At 51.1% G+C, this 18,545-nt stretch overlaps 1 protein-coding gene across 1 annotated transcript in view; it reads left to right on the top strand.

The window, feature by feature from the left end:
• LOC144180083 (uncharacterized) overlaps positions 1 to 18,099 on the top strand; it is a 61,564-nt gene extending 43,465 nt beyond the window's left edge. The window contains exons 2-3 of the mRNA XM_077708491.1: positions 12,885 to 13,019; positions 18,047 to 18,099. Coding sequence (XP_077564617.1) covers positions 12,885 to 13,019; positions 18,047 to 18,099 — 188 coding nt within the window. The remainder of the gene's footprint in view (positions 1 to 12,884; positions 13,020 to 18,046) is intronic.
• The last annotated feature ends 446 nt before the right edge of the window (positions 18,100 to 18,545 follow it).

Here is an 18,545-nt window from a genome sequence, read left to right as displayed (position 1 = left end):
GACGCCCCGACGCACGCGCCGTAGCGAAACAAAAGACGAAACGGCGCCAAGGGGCCCGGTTCGCGCGGGCGTTTACCGTAGGGCTTATATCGGTTACGCGCTTCACAGTCCCCCGGGCGGGCAATTTACGGAGGCGGGCGACGCATTCGTAATAGTTTGCATTTGCATTTCCAAACAAGTGTCATTATTCCACGCGAGGCTCGCTTCAGATTGAGCCGCGCAGAACAAGGGCGGCTACAGCGAAACGCCCTCGGCGCAGGCAGCGCAAATCGGTGCACGCAAGAAGAGGCTCTCCGAGAGTACACGCGGGCGACGGAGGCGTCGCGCGAACGGATCTGCATGCATAAACACGCAGTCAACAAGAACCGGGCTCGTTCTGCAGGCGTACGCGCCCTGGCCTGGCCGCAATATGCGGAACCCACAGGCGGGCGCCGTGCGCGACTTCGCTTCCGAATACGAAGCCATTCCGATGCGGACGCACGTCGGCCGAGCGAACTTGGCCTTTTTCTTCTCCGCCCCCCGGACGGTTGAAAACAAACGTAACGTACGTGATCCGCGCGCTCTTTCAATTTTCTCCTCGAGCGCGCGCGCTGACACGTCGTCTTCCCATCGCCCGTGCCGTGGCACTACTGCTTCACGAAGCCGCCCTCTGCGCCTGGCGGCCGAGTCTCGCGTGATTCTGCGCTACGCGTTCGTCACGTGGTCGTACCTCACTGAGTCTGCAGCAACCACGAGCGCGAATGTCCAAGTATTGGGCTGCTTCTAGGTCACCCGATGAGCGCAGAAGCCTACTTGCCGCCCGCACGCCAGGGGCCCACAGCTAACCGTGACCGCTTGCAAAGAGAGATTTCCAAAATGAGGGATCGGCGAAAATTCAACGTCAATCGGGATCTGCCACCGCTGCTTACAGGTAGCAACGTGCCCACTGGTTGGCTCCTTTTCGGTTTGGCTGCGCTCTTATTGCACGGTCAGACGATCAGCGCAGGGTAGCTAGTTAGTGACGAGACACGTACGCATTCAACGAATCAAATATCCTCCAATGTAGAAACGTCTTTGAAGATTCAGGGCCTAATCACACTGACGAGACAATAAGAAGCCGGTGGGAAGTTGGCCGATTCACTGGAGAAACATGAATAAGGTGGCACTACGAACACAGCGCTTTGCCCTACCCTATGTACTACAATCGTCTCAATGTTTTATTTCTTTGTAAGCAGTATTCATGGCCTGTGTCGCAAGTGATTATGTTCGACCACTTTCGCACATAGCGCTTTGGCGCTAGACAGCAGGAACACACTCGCTGGTGTGCCTGTCATGTACCTGGGAGCGCGCTCGATGGGTGTGACATTGGATTGGAAAAACATTTATTGTGCCTGCGGTTGAAGTCGAAGTTAAGACTGGTAATTTCATCTATTGCTTTCTGGTGCATTCTGCAGGCAGTGCAGCAGACGACAAGATTACTTCCCGAAACATTGCCGTAATCCGACCTCTTGCATACGATGTACTTCGCTGCTAGCTCGGTGATTTGCGTAATTAAACTGACGTTTAATTAGCGAAACCTGCTTTAAAACAGTACAGGTGATGTTGTCAAAGAGGTCAAGAAAAAATGGCTGAGGAATAATATACGCCCTAATGCGAAATTTGGGCGCAGCGCGAAATGCAGTCTTTTCGGTCACGGCGCATATCTGCTGTCTCCTAAGAAGTGATCGCGTGATCAGCGAACGCACCTCGGCGCGGCCTGCTATGCCATTATCTCGCAGAGTGTCGGCGCCGCCGAGCACGTTGTTCAGGACGTTTTGAAAAAAAAAAAGAAGAAAACTTGCGAGAAACCACGAACGCAGAATTCAAACATGGGACAACACACTCGCCTGACTAACAAAAAAATTAAAGCCGTTCCACTCAACGTGAAAGCTGTCGTAAATGCAGAGCAGTGATTCGCCATAACGGCCTGTGGCACCGTTATCCGCTTACTGCTACTACCCATCACGCTCTTCTCCTCTCTGTCTCACTTCTCTCTTGATGAATTGAACGGAGGTTTGTCCAAAGCAGTTCAAATTTCCCGCCTTCGCAGTGCTCGCGCGCCCCCTGCCTGGAACGAACAGCGTGAGCGGTTCTCGCACGAGCCGGCACCTTACTGCACAGTCCACAACGCGTTGTTTTTTGCGGTCCCATCTCCCCGCGAGGGGGACTCGAGTAAATGCGTCGCATAGGGGGTGGGTGTATTGCGTTAACGTTTAGTGTTTGGGGAGTTGGTGGTAGTGAATGCGTTGTATCAGCAGCTTCTTGACGTAGTTTGAATGAGTCAAGGATATAAGGCGCGTTCGTAGCCTCCCATTCTGTGTCGGCTTTGTGGCGCAGTGGGTAGAGCACCATGTACATTGCGTTCCGCCCGCAGGGTCGAGGGATCGAAACCAGGCGCCGGATGTATTTTTTTATATATAGTGTAGGGGGAGGGGTGCGGACAAGGACGGTGCGGACTACGACGGACGTCAACGCGGGTGACATCGTGAGTTACTGAAATGCTCTGCATTTAACTGAACATATAATTGAAGAATGCTACATCCTACGATCAACCAACCATCACGACCACCACCACCACGCATCGTGTTTGAACCTTCGGCACAAATGCCACGTGGTTCGGCTAAGCCATGAAAAGAGGACGACGACGCAAGGGGCGAAGGACCGATGTACGTTGTAGGGATTCTCCCCTGGGAGCGCTCGCGTTGCCCTGTTTGAACTACCGCGTGCCGGCTCTCCTGCCATCTGTGAACGAACGGTTGAAAGACTGTGAGATGGAGGGGGGCGTGGCACGTCATTGCAGTCGCCAGGCGGCAGTGCCGCCAGTTGCCGCCATCCACCTTCAGTCGGCCACACGACAGCAGGTGGACAGCCGTTCGTCCCGCCGTGCCGTAATAAGCCTCCGGGCAGGTGTGGCGAATGTATCCCCTGTGCCATTTATGTTTGGTTCTGCTGCTCAAGTAAATCCCGTGTTTCCTCAAGCAACGATCTCTGCGGTAGTGTTTCCACAAAGGCTGTTGTCTGAACCCCCGTGGTAGGCAGGACTACCTGCAACTGGCGGCACGGGGCGCGTGGGGAGGTTTTGTAAACATGAAAGAACAAGACGCTTGCTTTTCATGGATGTCAAGTTTCGCGTTTCCTTTCTCGGGTGCCACTAGACGCCGAGGCCGGTTGTCAGAGACATGTCGGGCGCCGCCTCGGCATACCGCCCTCCCCCTCGCACTTTCCCCACGCTTCCCTGCTCCGTTTTCAGTCTTCTATCCACTCGTTCAATCGGTAACGAGGCCTCCCCCTCACACTTTCGGAGGAGCGTCTCGCGCCGCCTCGGCATACCGACCTCCCACTCACAATTTCGCCACCCTTTCCTCCTCGGTTTTCTTTCGGTCTTCGGTGTTCCCTTCGTTCGCTTGGTAGCGAGGCCAACGCCGCCGTCAAACTACAGCAGCTGGCAACAAAGTGCTCTGAACTAAAAACAGTTGGTTTTATCCGGCGAGAGTTATGAGAACTCAAAGAAGAGAGAACTCAAAAAATAGTCGCCACCCCGCCCTTCGAAAGTACATGTCCAGCGAAGCTGTTGTAAACCATTACAAGGGCTGATGGTGGAGGGTACGAAGCGTTTGCGGGGCCCTGCCTAACCTAACGCATTCGCTCGTCGTCTTGGGCAAGAACTGCTCTATTTAGCGACACTTGTCCTGCCTAGCCTTCAAACATAATGCGCAAAGATAATCTTTACCAGAAACACATGGGGGGGGGGGGGGGGAGAGGGGGCGTCGCAGCTTTCAAGGGCGCTTTATCACCTATAAAGCGGATTCAATGCCTGTTTCGTGTTTTCTTCAAATTACCTTGACCAGATTACATTACCACATTACCTTGACGCATGCGCTTGGCGTCTCTGGCGGGAACTGCTGGGGCCCCCCTGGGTTTTTACTGCGAAGCAGTATACCTATACTATCCAGGAAGTTTTCGTGTCCCCGTCACCAGCAAACTTCCAGGTAAAAGAAAAGGAACTACTGGCTCCGCCAGTAATCGAACCTAGACCCAAGAGAGGAACGGAGCGGGAGCTCGCCGTCTTACCGACTAAGCTACGCCCACACGAAGAACGGAGATACAGACGGTGAGACAATGATCACAGCGGTGGGTTTACCACCTGCGCTCATTCAAAGCCCTCGTGGGAAGTGCGAACCGCATAATGCATGATAACGGCGTTCACGTGGTTTGGATTAGTGGCGAACGGAACAGCGTCTCGGGAGGTGGAGGGCGCTCTTTGGCGGCGACGCATGAAACAAAAGTGAGGGGAACTAGTGAGAGAGGCGACGCCGTAGGTGCGCATCCGCCCTCCCCCTCACCCCTCTCTAGACGTTCCTGTCCGTTTTCTTTCAGTCGTCGCTGCTGTGTTCGTTCACTCGGTTATGCGACGCTGCCCCCGCAACAACCCAGGGAACGGCTGCCAGAGTGTCTGGTTTCACTCTTTATGAAGCCATGTGTGCGAATTCAAGCGACGTCGCATGGGTAATCGTTGTGGGTGTGGTTACGACAGGAAATTTTCTGCCCAACTAGACGCCAACAGCTTCGCTTTAAAACCTGTGCTCGGTGCAGTGGCGAAACTCTTTTGTTCCGCACGCTGTCCCAATATAGTGAACCCCCGGCAATGTGCCGACGACAGCGTTCAAACATAACGTGTCATCAACGTGGCTTCCTCCACCACTCTCCCGCTGCTTTTCGGGCCCTCGGGAAAGTCGCCGGTGCGCGGTATCCTTTCTCATTCGCCCTTGTCCGAGCGGAGTGGCCGAAGCCTGCGCTCACCTGATGGCCGTGTACCGCCGCGTGTGGCCCGGCTCTATCGGCCTTTCTCCGAGCAGCGGCCAACAATTAGGGACTTCATTAAAGCGCACCCCTGTTCATTGCTCCGCGGCAGGCCTCGCTGGCTGATGGATCTCGGCCCGGCGTCCTAATGACGTTACGCTCTTTAATCTTCGCGGGGCCAACGGGGAGCCCCACCTTTGTGTCAGCGGGCACTTTGAACGCCCGCCTCCTGTGGGCTTTCACAGGCCGCCGAAACGATGATTGCCAAGTTTTCGCCGGCTCTTGAGAAGAGCACGCCTGCCCACCACCGGAAGGGCACTTGCAGCCTCACTCACGCTAAACACGAGTTCCCTGCTTCCTGTGTTCTAGCACAGAGAGTCTCCTGTTTTGCGCTGTTCTGGCCGACGAGGCAAAAGAACCGTGGACTTAATGCCTGGCTACAAGCACGGATTTTTCCGGGCTGCCAAAAGGGCCTACTTTGTCGGGGTTGCGTTCAGGGAATCTGGTGCGCCGTACTTTCGTCTGAAAGAGCACAACACCTCATATGCTTTGACCTTTACGTGTCCGAATATGTTGCTCCCACCTTTTCTAAGCGCACTTCTTATGCACCTGTTAGTCGCGTACGGGGTGTATTACGGAATCTTTCTTAGGAGCGCATGAAGGACACAGCGCAGGAGATGGCATAGAGTGCGATATGGAAAGCTGGTGAAGAGGATACAGGAGCGGCAGGATTCGAGAGAGAGGGCAGTGAGCACTGGTTTAGCAGCTGCTGTGAAACACGAAGCCCAACATACGGCTCAGCGGCGATGACTGGTCTCCCCATTAGTGAGGGAGCCGCGCAACACGTGGGCTCCTCCCCGTTGCGTAAATCTTCTGCAGGCAAACATTTAACACTAGGAGGCGCATTCTGCCACTTTAGCGTGCGTACTAGCCGTCCGCTCTCAGCTGTGCTCTTGAAGCGTCCTTGTAAAAACGTGAACGCTGCCAAACGAAAATTACGGCTGAGTCAGCCGGGTGCGAGGGCTTCTCTGAATCTGGAATACGGAGAAGCGAGATATCCAGTGAGGAAATCGGGCGAGGACACTATGGCGGAGAAGAGAATCAATTTGCGCAGCTCGCACAAGGGCGCATACCCAGCTCAGCAATGAGCAAGCGCGTACCTGGCGACTTCTTCAGGTTCATTCCTTTCCCTGCAGGGCGGTGCTCCATCACATCCACCCTTCCCTGTAGCCCTCACCTCATTGCCCCGCATGTGGCAAACGCACCACATTTGCCACTCTACGTGGGCATGTCCATCCAATCACTCCCCTTTAATCACCCGTGACAAGCAATGGGAGGGTGCGCTGGGTAGCTCCGACTCGGGCGTTCAAATCGCCTTGGTGGAACGAGGTGCCATCGTCGCCGCCGACCTCCAACCGGCGGCCACCACGCTTCCCTAACCCCAGTCGCTCAATAAAAGTTTTTCTCTCTCTCTCTCTCTCTCTAGCACAAATGGTGCAAGGTAAGAGAAACAGCTTAGCTTGGGGTCGACCTACCATCTCCCCGTACTGACAGCGGACCCTAGGAGACAGTGAGCAGCTGGACCCTGGCAGTGCAAAGCCGTTGGTCTGCACTGTGAAGTACACAAAATGCATGCAGTGTTTTATTCAGTAGCAATCACCGTCATTCCTTTCGTCGTCGACTTCCGACGACACAGCCGCGTAGGGTCAATTTTTTTGTAGCGCGTGCTGGCCTTGGCAGACCTCCCCTTCTTCGTGAGCGGGTCCAGTGGCCGTCTCCACGTGTGAACTGTGAAGGGATGCTTGGCAGATTCATCGTCATTATCTTCGGCGTGGCGTACGTGCGGCGCGCCGGTCGCTACCCGACAACAACGAAGGTGGGAGTTCCTCGTGTGGTGTAAGCCGACGCGCAAGCCTGGACGACACCGCGCGTTCGCCTTGATGCTCCCGCTCATGTGCGCTGGGTATTTTTTTGGCTAAGGCCACTGTGCGAAGGTTGGGCCAGGTGCCTCACGCAGGGGTCGCCGGGCTGTCGTCGTCGGGGACGCACTCACTTGCGCAATGGCTTTTCTGTCTCCATCGGACGGATTTGTGTCGACATAAACAGCATTGCTGTCAAAAGGATACGCGATTTCAGGGGGAACACAGTGGTGTTCATTCTACGCCCCGTGGGTGGTTGTATCGGCAGACACGGTCACCAGCCGTGCGCGAACTGAGGCCATAGCACCGAAGTTCCCCCTAGAACAACTGCTGACGGCACCAACAATGCGTCACCTAACTAAAAACGGGGCAAAAGGCTAACGCCGTTGTCACGAAAACCAAGGGAGGTCTAAATAATAAGCCGAAAAATTATGGCATCCAATTACGAAAATTTTCAAGTTACACTTCCAATTCCGGTGGGCTCTAACCGCAGGAAACTCTCTCCGCAAACAATAGATGATGCCACACAGCCGAGGTGAAAAATCACCCTAAGGTAGCGCAGAATGTTGATACTAAGAACTGACACCTAAAAATCTTCGGCATAGCCGCGTGCAAAAGCGGCAAAGGCAATTTCACACTCATTAGAATACAGGAAAACCTGTTGGACCACATTTCAACATGCCTAACGAGGGGAACAGCAGCATGAGAAATGAACAAACGATACTCATGTAGGCATTAAAGGAGCCATGAAGAGAAAACAAAAGTTTGTTTTATTCGAAAGATTAGGTGTTTCATAGTACCCCAAGCGCTTTCCCGGAAGCAAATGATGCTTTATTCACTGAGAAATAAGGCAATTTAAGCCAAAATTTTAAATCTCCCGCTAAAATTGCACATTTCGTCACGTGAACAATGGCGTCATACGAGCCGGTCCATGAAACAGATACTTAGTATATCGACTCCATATAGCACCCACACGCGGGAGTCGACCGAGACGGCGGCCATTTTAAAAATACTAGTAGAACCTAGTGCACCCGCAGCCCTAGTCATGGAATCGCCTGATCCGGAGAACTCTCGCCGAGGAGCTCGGGCTTGCATTTAACACCCTCACACCACTTGAACGCTGAATGCTTCAAAGTGCACGAGCGGCAAGAGTTGTGGGATACGCGGTGGACGGGAAAGCGACCATTCCGCGATAGCCAAAACAGACGAACGCCCAGCCGTCGGCACCGCTGCCTCGTCAGCCCCGTCGGGACGGACGAATACAGACTGGTACGTATGTGCCGTATTTTCAATTTCAGTAGCAGTATCGCTTATGCCAGTTGGCCGGTGTCGTGTATGGAAAGCCGTTCGCTCGAGCTCTCTGCTCCGACCAGAAAGATTCGAGCGTCAATGCGCGGTGTGTACGGCAATTTTTTTCCCCAAGGTCAGAGCGCTTTGCGGTGACGAAGTCGGCGACGAGCGCGAGCATGTCCGGGTCCCTGCCGTAATCACTTCCTCGGAAATGAAGCGAGCACACTCGTACTTCCTTTAGCTCTCTTTCTCCTCCGTTTGCAAAGTTCACAAAACGTAGCCACTTGCTTCGCCGAAGTTCGTCGTTGGGCAGCACATGAAAGGAGATCTCACCGGCGGGGATATCGCACTCCCTCGACTATTTGCCCGTACTACATGGGCATTTCAAAACACAGCAACAAAATTTCATTGTAAAGTACTTGAACAAACTGAAGTTTTCAGTGGTTGTAAACTGTAAACGAGCTGTAAACTGTAAACTGTAAACCGATATTGATTCCTTAGGACCTAATAAACCTTCCGTAACTGCGCTTCTGCAATTAACTGCGCTGATGTTTTCTACAAGCGTTGGTGGTCGCACACGAAATGCAGTGTGCAACACAAATTGTCACCAAAGCGAACGGACGGAGCGCGTCGTAAGCCGAAATACGGGTCGCATGTGTCGAGCTGTATGCACTTCATAGACCTTACCAAGTTGATGATACTGTAGCAACTAACGAAACAAAGCCGCTTTTATTACGGCACTATTGTTGTCGGTGGGCAGTTTTCGCTCCTCGGTTCATTTCCGACGCGGCCTATCGGTCGTCGTCGGCGTCTTCGGCTGGCGAGTCAGTCACACAACGCGGGCTTTCGGTAGGCCGGCGTGATCGTGTCGACGTCGGCGTCGTGTGACAAGGCGGTTGCCAACTTGGAAGTCGCCAACCGAAGACGCCGACGTCGATGTCGGCGTCGTCATGTCATGTCACGTCATGGACAAGGCTCAGGGTCGTCTCGCAAGGGTAAAGGCAGCTTTCCAGGCGTGAATTCCTCTTTCAAGGGTCCGCACTCGACCAGGGACGCCTGTACCCGTTAAAGAACCGGTGGGTGCCCGGCGGTACCAGGATTCGAACCCAGTACCTCCTGCATATGAGGCGAGTGCTGTACCTCTGAGCCAAAGAAAGGAACTTGTACCGACAACGATGGTCGAATGGTAAAACACTCGTCTCAAAGCGGGAAGTTCCAGGTTCGAATCCTGGGCCGCCAGATACCCACCGGTTTCTTTAAAAGGGTACATGCGCCCCTGTACCATAGGCTGGCTCGACGGTGGAACAAACTTCATTCCTGTTTATAAAACAGGAATAAAGTTTCAATATTATTATTATTAGATCAAGAAATTTGCGGGGTGAATTTATCGCAGTTAGCACAGGACCGCGATAATTGGAGATCTGGGGGGTGAGGCCTTTGCCCTGCAGTGGGCGTAGACAGGCTGATGATGATAATGATGAAACCTGAATATGCATCGTCTGTTTGGAGCGCTCACCAAAATTGCTTAACTGTTTCACCTTAAGCACTTCAAAATCGTGCAGCTAGATTTATGCCTTTCCAATACAAGCCACGCGCAAGTATTAGTAGTATTAATATATCGCGCAACCTCCTTTCCTCGCAATTCGCCGCAAAGCTTCCCGACTGTGCGTTTTACCCAAACTATATTGTAATTTCCCTTCACAACGCAGTAAAGTTCTCCTGCCACCTGGTCTTTCATCGTGTCGCCTCTTTAACTTGTCAAATAACGCTTTCAACATATCCTTTGTGGTGCAGCCATTGAAGATTAGAATAAACCGCCCGAAATCATAGTCAACGAATGCGGCCCCGTTACGCTCCAGTAGTTAAAGCGGCCCATAAACGGGTTTTGAGCACGCTAAATGAACCAGCGCAGTCGTTAGGTTGGGTGGTCAACGTCGTCAGTGCCAAGTACATTTTGACGAGCAGCGGAAAGCTCGTACTTTTGTCGCAAAGTTGGTTGTCACGTTCCCCACCCCTTCCTGCATGTTTCTGGGATCTGCCATCTTCTCATGTGTACGTCATCAGGTCTCACATTCGCGTCACGAAGGAGAAATCTTGCAATTCGACGGCTTTTTCTCTCACTTTCGGCGAAGAGAAGCGTCGTCTGCTCAGCGTTGACGGGTCGTGGCGGCGCCTTGGGTTAATTAGCGCTTCCTGCACGCTTGACGCTGTGGTGTTTTTCCATACTTACCTTCTGTACTCTATTATCACGCGGCCATCGTGCCGCGTTGCGCATTGCCGGGGGTGAAAGAACCTGGCGGCATGTCCTGCCACAGGCGGTTGCGATTTGAGCGTCCACCGTGGCTGTGGAAGGCACCATGTGCATTCGTGTGCCTTGGTGGCGCCGGGAACCTAACGGTAAAATAGGTACAAGCGCCTCCTCGGCCTGGCGCTCAGCCCTTGTGTGGGACTACAACGCTTGGGAAGTTCTCCCGGCTAGTACGGGAAATCCCCCCTATAGAAAGGGGCGGCTTCAAAAACGCAGGAATTATATTTTTCCATCTGACAATCTAAAGTTCTTCCTTGTAACTTCCAAGTTTAGTACGCGTGAAAGCTTCATAAGCCAGTTTTCGGGTTTAGGAGCGAGGGGGGGGGGGGGGCGGTGCAGGAGGTTAGAGGTTTGTTGATATAACCAAGTGCTTTTGACGAGTTGTATACGATCGGACCATGTTAGGTTGCTTGATATGACTACACCAAGATATCGGTACCAATAGGCCCTGGTGAGGAATTCTAGGAATCGGCAAGCACTTTCAACCCGTTGCTTCTTCGTAAAGATTCCCGCGTTAGAATTTCGTTTTTCTGCATGGATGTGATAGGGGAATGCTGTCTCTGATGGTGATTATAAACAAACCAAACAGGTTGCCTTTAAATTTGCTTAAGCTTGCCGACACATATCAACTAGCCCAACTTTCCGTTCTTCTGCAGTCGCATTTAATCCGGTTTTTAAAGAGGCATCTCGGTAGCCTTAACATCGACGACCCATTTATCACCAAGAATTCACTTGAAGTCATGGATTATATTATGAATGACGATTCGGTGGGGTTTGCCTTTTCTGTTGACGTTGAAGATTTATTCTATTCTGTGCTGCACTCTGAACTATTTGCGCCAGTTAGGCAATGCATTGATATAAACGGCGTGGTCAAGTTCCAGAATTCTTGTGGTATGTCGGTGGACTGTTTTATGCGTTTGTTGGAGTGAGCGCTTGTCCCGTGGTCTTTCTTTACTGCCGTTGTCCAAGTCGCGCTCAATTTTTTCGGAGTGGAGGAGTACGCCAGCAATGATCGCTATGCAACATTAGTGATGGACAACGAAAGGAAGAGAAGAACAGCAGCCAGTGTGAACAGCAAGAAGGCTGAATCGGCCGCCGGAATAGCCATTGCCTAGACCCTTGCTGATCAAGACTGCAGAACAAGCGTCAGTGAGTCAAGAGAAGCAGTCAAGAACTATGCCAAAGGAAGGATCAGCCCTAAGGCCCTCAACATCCCAAAGACGAAAGAAAAAAAAAAAACGAAACGTCAGAATCAAGTGGATAACGGCCAACACCGGGAAAGTATCGGAGAAAAGCACAAACCACAACGAAACGGCAAATGCTCGGGCACGATAACTAACGGACCGAGACCGAGAGGAATGGCCGGAGATGTGGTACATCAACAAAGACAGAATGACAGGATACAATAAAATCACCAAAATGTACCGACTGGCAAGAAGAGAAATACCACAACCGCACGAGAGCCTGAACAGGAGACAGGCTGTTCTGTTCAGACAACTGCAAACAAGGACGCTGCCAAACTCAGCACTACTACACAAGATGTACCCGGACACGTACCCAGACGACAAATGCAAGGTGTGCCGCGACGAAAGAGCCACCATGGAACACATTCTGTGGGATTGCAACAAGCATCCAGCTGAAGCACGAAGACGAACGTTCCCACAGTCGCTCGAATGGGTGACGCGGAAACCAGACCAAGAAACGCAACTCAAGGCCATCCAGCGGGTCCTCGAGGTGTTAGCCAGGCGAGGACTCGGCCAGCCTGAAAAGGCGAGTCGAGACACTTGCAGGTGCGCCAAGAATACGACGTAGGCCGCGTCCAAAGAGCGCGTGTTTTACTGCAGGTCACATAAACGTTTTTCCCAGCCAATCCAATTCTTTCGTGTTGCCGCGTGTTCTTTTATTCAATTTGTTTCCCAGATAACTTAATCGCGTGCATGTATACGTCAAAGGGGCTTTTGTTTTCTTCGCGGGTGAAGACAGGAGAAACGGCTAGTAGCAGAATAGGTGCAAACCGGTTCTGTGCCCCAAATCCGCGCTGCAGACGTGCCTAGAAGCAATACAACACCGTTTTCAGAAACAGCGAGTGCGTCAAGCTCGATGAGCTGAGTGCCGCTCTGCTGAGAACTTCCTGCATCCACAGGTGGCGTTTGCGAACTGCATTGCGCAAACTAAAAAGTGATCCCAAGGCGGCGTCCCTGGGACTCTCAGCCAAAGCGCAGCCCAGCAGGCGCGAGTGAACGGAGCAGCGCATGGCCAGGGCGGCCTTTACTTAACGGCGGCCGGTGTCCCTCGTCTCGCCCCGTGAGCGAAGCAGTCCAAGAAGCTCGGCACGCTGTCCAGCGTCGCAGCCACCGGTCGATATCGATCCCTCCCGGGGAGGCTCGGAGGCAAAAACCGGGAGACCACCTGACTAACGAGCCGCCCTCGATCCCTCCCGGCTGTTCTTCCTGAAGCGCTGGGGCTCGCTTCAGGGGCCCCCGTTTCGCCTCACTACCCGCGTCTCTTCCTCCTTCGCTTTTGGGTCGCGTCCCCTGAACGGACCACAGGCCGCGCAACGCTGAGCGAACAGCTCCTGGAGGCCCACGGTCTGCCCTGCCGCGTCCACTCCAGCGGCGACTCGCGCCACACGACGGAGCCAGGCGGCGTTGAAAGGCGCGCAGCCAGGTGTAACAGCCACTCAGGCAAGCCAACCAAGAGCCACCATGCTAAAATCCGACGAAATAACGTGAAAAGGGTTCGTCACGCATTCCAAGTAAACCAGTCAGCTATCGTTGCTTAACCAGCCGACCTTGTTTATAGAAGTGTATTATGTTTGGAAAAACGAATACTCTTCACAGAGGAGTTTTCATTACTGACGTTCGAACGTCAATAAAGAGGATTCGATTGGGTAAACCATGATCATACGTGCGCTTGAACACGTTAACGACCATGCAAGTAACGTAGGTGTGCATTAATTATGAGTTGATGAAACACAATGATTTTTTGCCAGTACACCTGATAAATGGATGGACCCAAAAACGATGAACCCCAATTTTGTCTGCGGCAAAAATAACAGCTGCCGCACTAGGCCGTAAATTTATGACACACAAACCCTGCTCTAAGGCGCCCCCGAGAACGGGAGTGGGTAAAGGAACTTCCCGCGGGAAATGAAATAGGCATAGGAAAATAAACAGCCATGACTGATCTGTCCACGGACTCCGCAATTGGGCCCCGTAAAAACGACGCGGTTCTCCGCGGTTCGAATATCAATGGCGCTGTTGAAACTTGATTCGCTGAACGCTGAAAACTTTTTGTCGGGTCTCCATTATTCCTGGCCCATCGCTATTGTGGCACCGCATTGGAGGGCGGGTAAACAACACGCGCCGACAGTGGCCGGAGGCGAAGAAGCGCCAAGGAGTGCCGTCTGGACGGAATCCTCGGAAGAATTGTTAGTGTGCCCAAGGGAGGCATTTCGCCCCCCCGTTCAGCCGATGGAGCCGCTGCCCTGCTTCACTCCGGCGGCTGCGGGCGAAGCAGAGGCGCCACCGAGCAAGCCGCAGAAAAACGCAGAGGAACGAAACTTCGCTGGGAGAAAAGGCATTGGTCTCTGGCGCTACCGGACTGTTTCTATAAATCGACATGACCACGGGCCGCATCGGTTTTGTTCTACGGGGAAGTCGTTACCCCGTGCCGTAGACAGAGCGCCGCCTGCTCCGTACAGAGACTGCATCGCAGATGAATGCATTTGGTGCTTATACGACCGCGGCCAGTGTGAGCGCTCCTCGCCTCAATTTCGTCAATCATACATTCAGGTTTAACCTTTTCTCGCATGCTAAATTATGCTTGGTAGAGCTACATCGAATAGAAATAAAACCTCTCTCTCGGGGAAAAAACAGCGCCTGGAATTTAAGCATCGAAGGACGGCTGAACCACACTTTGAAACATACGAAATGTTTTTGTAACATTTTAAACAAGCCCTTCAGTGTTAACATTAGGTGTCCTGAAAACATGTGTATCGAAAATTACGGCAGTACGACAGCAAACAACTAAATGACTGGCTTGCTGAGAAAAGGACACGCCGCGTTGGTTCAGTGTTAAGCTGTTCTGACTTTAATTGCGCGGGTTCGGTACCGGCCGCTCCGGCTATTTTTATGATGGAGGCGAAATGTGGAAACGCCTGTGTGCCGAGATTCCAGCGCGCATTAAAGTTTCCCACGCAGTTTAAATTAAGCGGTAGTTTTCGCACCACGTTTTCCTATGCACTCCACACCCTGTTCCTCTCCTTAGACTATTCCGGAGGTGTAGGAATGCGCGTCGACCAGCTCGGACCAGCAGGAGCAGCGCAGTCTGTCACGGCGGGCCACACGAGCAGGCGGCCTCCTGAACTAAGGAGGCCACCCACCGGTTCCCCCTTCGTTATTTTTGCTCAATGATGATGGTGATTGGTTTTTATTGCGCAAGGCCGACTAAGGGCAAGGAACGCCAAGGAAAAGGGGTTTTACGAGGACGAAGTGGTAGTATATGTTAAACATTTAACTAAAAATATTCGTGAAATGACATAAGAGACAATGTAGATGACTGGTGTAAACAGCCAGGGTGTCAACATGCATGGTAAAAAATGAGGTAAAAAAGGGCCCATCTCCCCGCGAGGGGGACTCGAGTAAATGCGTCGCATAGGGGGTGGGTGTATTGCGTTAACGTTTAGTGTTTGGGGAGTTCGTGGTAGTGAATGCGTTGTATCAGCAGCTTCTTGACGTAGTTTGAATGAGTCAAGGATATAAGGCGCGTTCGTAGCCTTTCATTCTGTGTCGGTTTTGTGGCGCAGTGGGCAGAGCACCATGTACCTCGCGTTCCGCCCACAGGTAGTGAATGCGTTGTATCAGAAGCTTCTTGACGTAGTTTGAATGAGTCAAGGATATAAGCCGCGTTCGTAGCCTTCCACTCTGTGTCGGCTTTGTGGCGCAGTGGGTAGAGCACCATGTACCTCGCGTTCCGCCCACAGGTAGTGAATGCGTTGTATCAGAAGCTTCTTGACGTAGTTTGAATGAGTCAAGGATATAAGGCGCGTTCGTAGCCTTCCACTCTGTAACGGCTTTGTGGCGCAGTGGGTAGAGCACCATGTACCTTGCGTTCCGCCCGCAGGGTTGTGGGATCGAAACCTGGCGCCGGTAAGTATTATTTTCTTATATAGTGTAGGGGGAGGGGTGCGGACCTGTTGTTGAGAGCGAGGAGGTTAGCGTGATGCGGGAGAGGAGGAGTGGGGGAGAGGGTGCGCCTTCGCGCTGAGCTGTTGCGGACGGACATCGGACGCTACATGTGAGTTAAAAAAATGCTCTGCATTTAAAACATCACATCTCTAGGAAACTTAAGAGTACACTAATTTATTTATTTATTTATTTTACCCTCAGGGCATAGAAGCATTGTAGAGGGGAGGGGCTCACATAAAAGAGCAAAAATGATGTCAGAAGCACGCGACAAGTGTTTAACCATTGTACAGACACAAAAAATACAGTAAAGAAAGTAGAGCAAATGCACTAAACGCAGCCGTACACGCAATCACTTTTGGAGCAAAAGAAAAGCAAATGGTAAACGTACATCATTCGCCGTAAAAGAACTAAGAAACGGCCGATCGACACAATCATACAATACACTACTAAAGGAAGAAACAATACACAACAAAAACGAAAAAGCACTCCTTACTAGGAAGCAGAAGACAAAAAAAACAAAAAAACTTACAACAAATTTGAATTTGACAATGCTTTCCGGGAATGGTCAGGGAATGGTCAGTAATGCAAGCTAATGAAGCAGGCAGGTGGTTCCACTCACGGCACGTTTTCGGTAAAAAAGAATGGGAGTAGGTGACAGTGTTTTAGTGCGGGATATGAACTTTGTGACGATGGTCAAGACGTTCAGATATGAAACGTGCGGGTTGTATCCAGCGTGATTTGAGTACATGGTTGTTATGATACACTTTCTGAAATATGCACAGACAGGACAGTTTTCTACGTGTAGCGAGAGGAGTTAGGTTCGGGCTGGATTTCATAGCAGTTACACTGGCCGTACGATGATAGTTAGAAAGTATAAATCTCGCAGAACGGTTTTGTACAGCTTCAAGTTGGTTAGTGAGATTAGTATATCCAGGATCCCAGGTTGACGAAGCATACTCAAGCATGGGGCGCACGTAAGTAACATATAACTGTTTTTTTGAGAGAAGAAGGTGCTAAGGAAAAATTTCGCTTTAAGGATCCAAGCATGCGGTTGGCCTTAGATGTTATAAAATCCAAGCATGCGGTTAGCCATAGATGTTACTTGTGGGCAATTATGGGGTCGTCTCTTAAAAGGTACAATGGGTGTAGTCGAATGTGTTTTTTTGTATAGTTGTGAGAAGTGTTCGTGTCGTGTTGTTTCTAGTGACTTGCATTGATTGCATGAGGATGTCGATCACGGATAGGCTGTCTCCACACCTGCTAAACAGAGGTCTTGGAGGTCCAGTGAGCAGGTGGAAGTGTTGCATGTGTGTGCCCTATCCGAAATCATGCCAAAACGGCTTATGTGTATCGATTGCGTATGTCACAGGTGTACCGTACCAAGTGTGGCTTTATTACCTGTAACTTGTTGTCTGTCTGTTCACTCCAGTGTGTTTGCCATGTTTTGCGAAGTTGTTGTCTGATGTGTGGCTTCAGGTCGGTGTAGGGTAATGTTGTTATGTCTACTCTATTCAAGAGTGTAGCAGATGCGGTCATTTGAACCGCGGCTTCGTTCCCCGCTATACTACAGTGGCCAGGGACCCAGCAAAGGGCCAATACAAATTTGTGGGCATTAACAGACATAATGGCATTGAACAGAAGATTGAGCACGTGTTTTTTGGAAGTCTTTGGAGACGAAAATGCACGCACAACACATGAGGAGTCTGTATAGATAATGAATTTCGGGCTGTGACTTCGAAGGATATGGCTAAAAACAAGAAGTATACCATAGGCATCTGCCTTAAAGCTACTAGAATTACTATTCAGAGTTTTAGTGAAATTGAAGCTGAGTCCATGCGTGAAATTGAAGCTAGTCCAGGAGACAGAGTGGCAGTTCTAGAGGCGTCCGTATGAAATTCAGAACACTGATACTTCTGCTGCAGATACAAGAAGTGCTGCAGGATTGCACATCTGGGCGCTAGGTTTTTCTCTGTATGTGTAAAAGATATGTAGCATGATACAGGGCGGAGATACCATGGTGCTATGAAGTATGTTACAGAAGTTTTGATGGTATCTAAACAGGAGACAGCAAGCTCTGCCGCTTCCTGTCCAACTCTGTAAGAGAATGGCCCAGAAACCGGGGGTCGATTTAGCAGGAGTTTATTTATTGATGTATCGTGAAGAACATAGTTAAAATGATGGTGAGGCATTGATTAGATTTTAAAGCATAAAGGAGATCTTTGTGTGCTCGCTGACGTTGTAAGTTCCATTTATTACACTCCACACGGAGGCTTTCAACCGAGATAGTGCGGAAGGTGCCACATGGCAGGCGAAGCCCTAGATGAAGCACTGGGTCCAGCATTTTGAGGGATGTTTTACTTGCTGACCCGTAGACGACGCTACCATAGTCCCGTCATGAGCCTACTAAGCTAGCAAAAACACGTAAAAGAAGTTGTTTGTCAGCACCATATGAAGTGTGTGATAGAACTTTTAAGATTGTCACTGCCTTTAAGCGTTTCTGTTTAAATTGTGTGATTTTGTAGGATCTGTCAAGGACTACACCTACAAACTTGTGTTCGTTTTTGGCTGGAATTGAGACACCATTGAGTTTGATGTCTGCAAACGGCCGAATGCCACGCCTCTTGGAAAACAACACAGACGTGCACTTTCCTGGAGTGAATTTAAACCCATTGTTCATTTTTATCTGCCCAGCCAGCTATATTGTTAACACCAAGCTGGACGTGGCGCTCACAGACAGATAAGTTACAGGATTTAAAGGACAGTTGAACATCGTCTACATATATTGAACAGTAAATTCGTGGTGACAATGCCTTCCTAAGAGAATTCACTTTCGCAACAAACAGAACGCAGCTCAAAATTCCACCTTACCGCAAGCCATTTTCCGGCACATGAACCCTATTAGATGCAGTTTCAACTAACACGCCAAAGGTTCTCTCAGAAAAATTACTGGGAAGCACGCTTATCATATTATCTGACATGCCAAAGGAGATAGAGAGAATCAACGTTTACTGAGCCCTTTAA

Source organism: Haemaphysalis longicornis, unplaced genomic scaffold (genome assembly GCF_048455015.1).
Source record: "Haemaphysalis longicornis isolate Haplotype H1 unplaced genomic scaffold, Haemaphysalis longicornis Haplotype H1 scaffold_4, whole genome shotgun sequence".
Taxonomy (NCBI): Eukaryota; Metazoa; Arthropoda; class Arachnida; order Ixodida; family Ixodidae; genus Haemaphysalis; species Haemaphysalis longicornis.
Note: the sequence above shows the minus strand (reverse complement) of the source record. Positions and strands in the feature narration are given on the sequence as shown.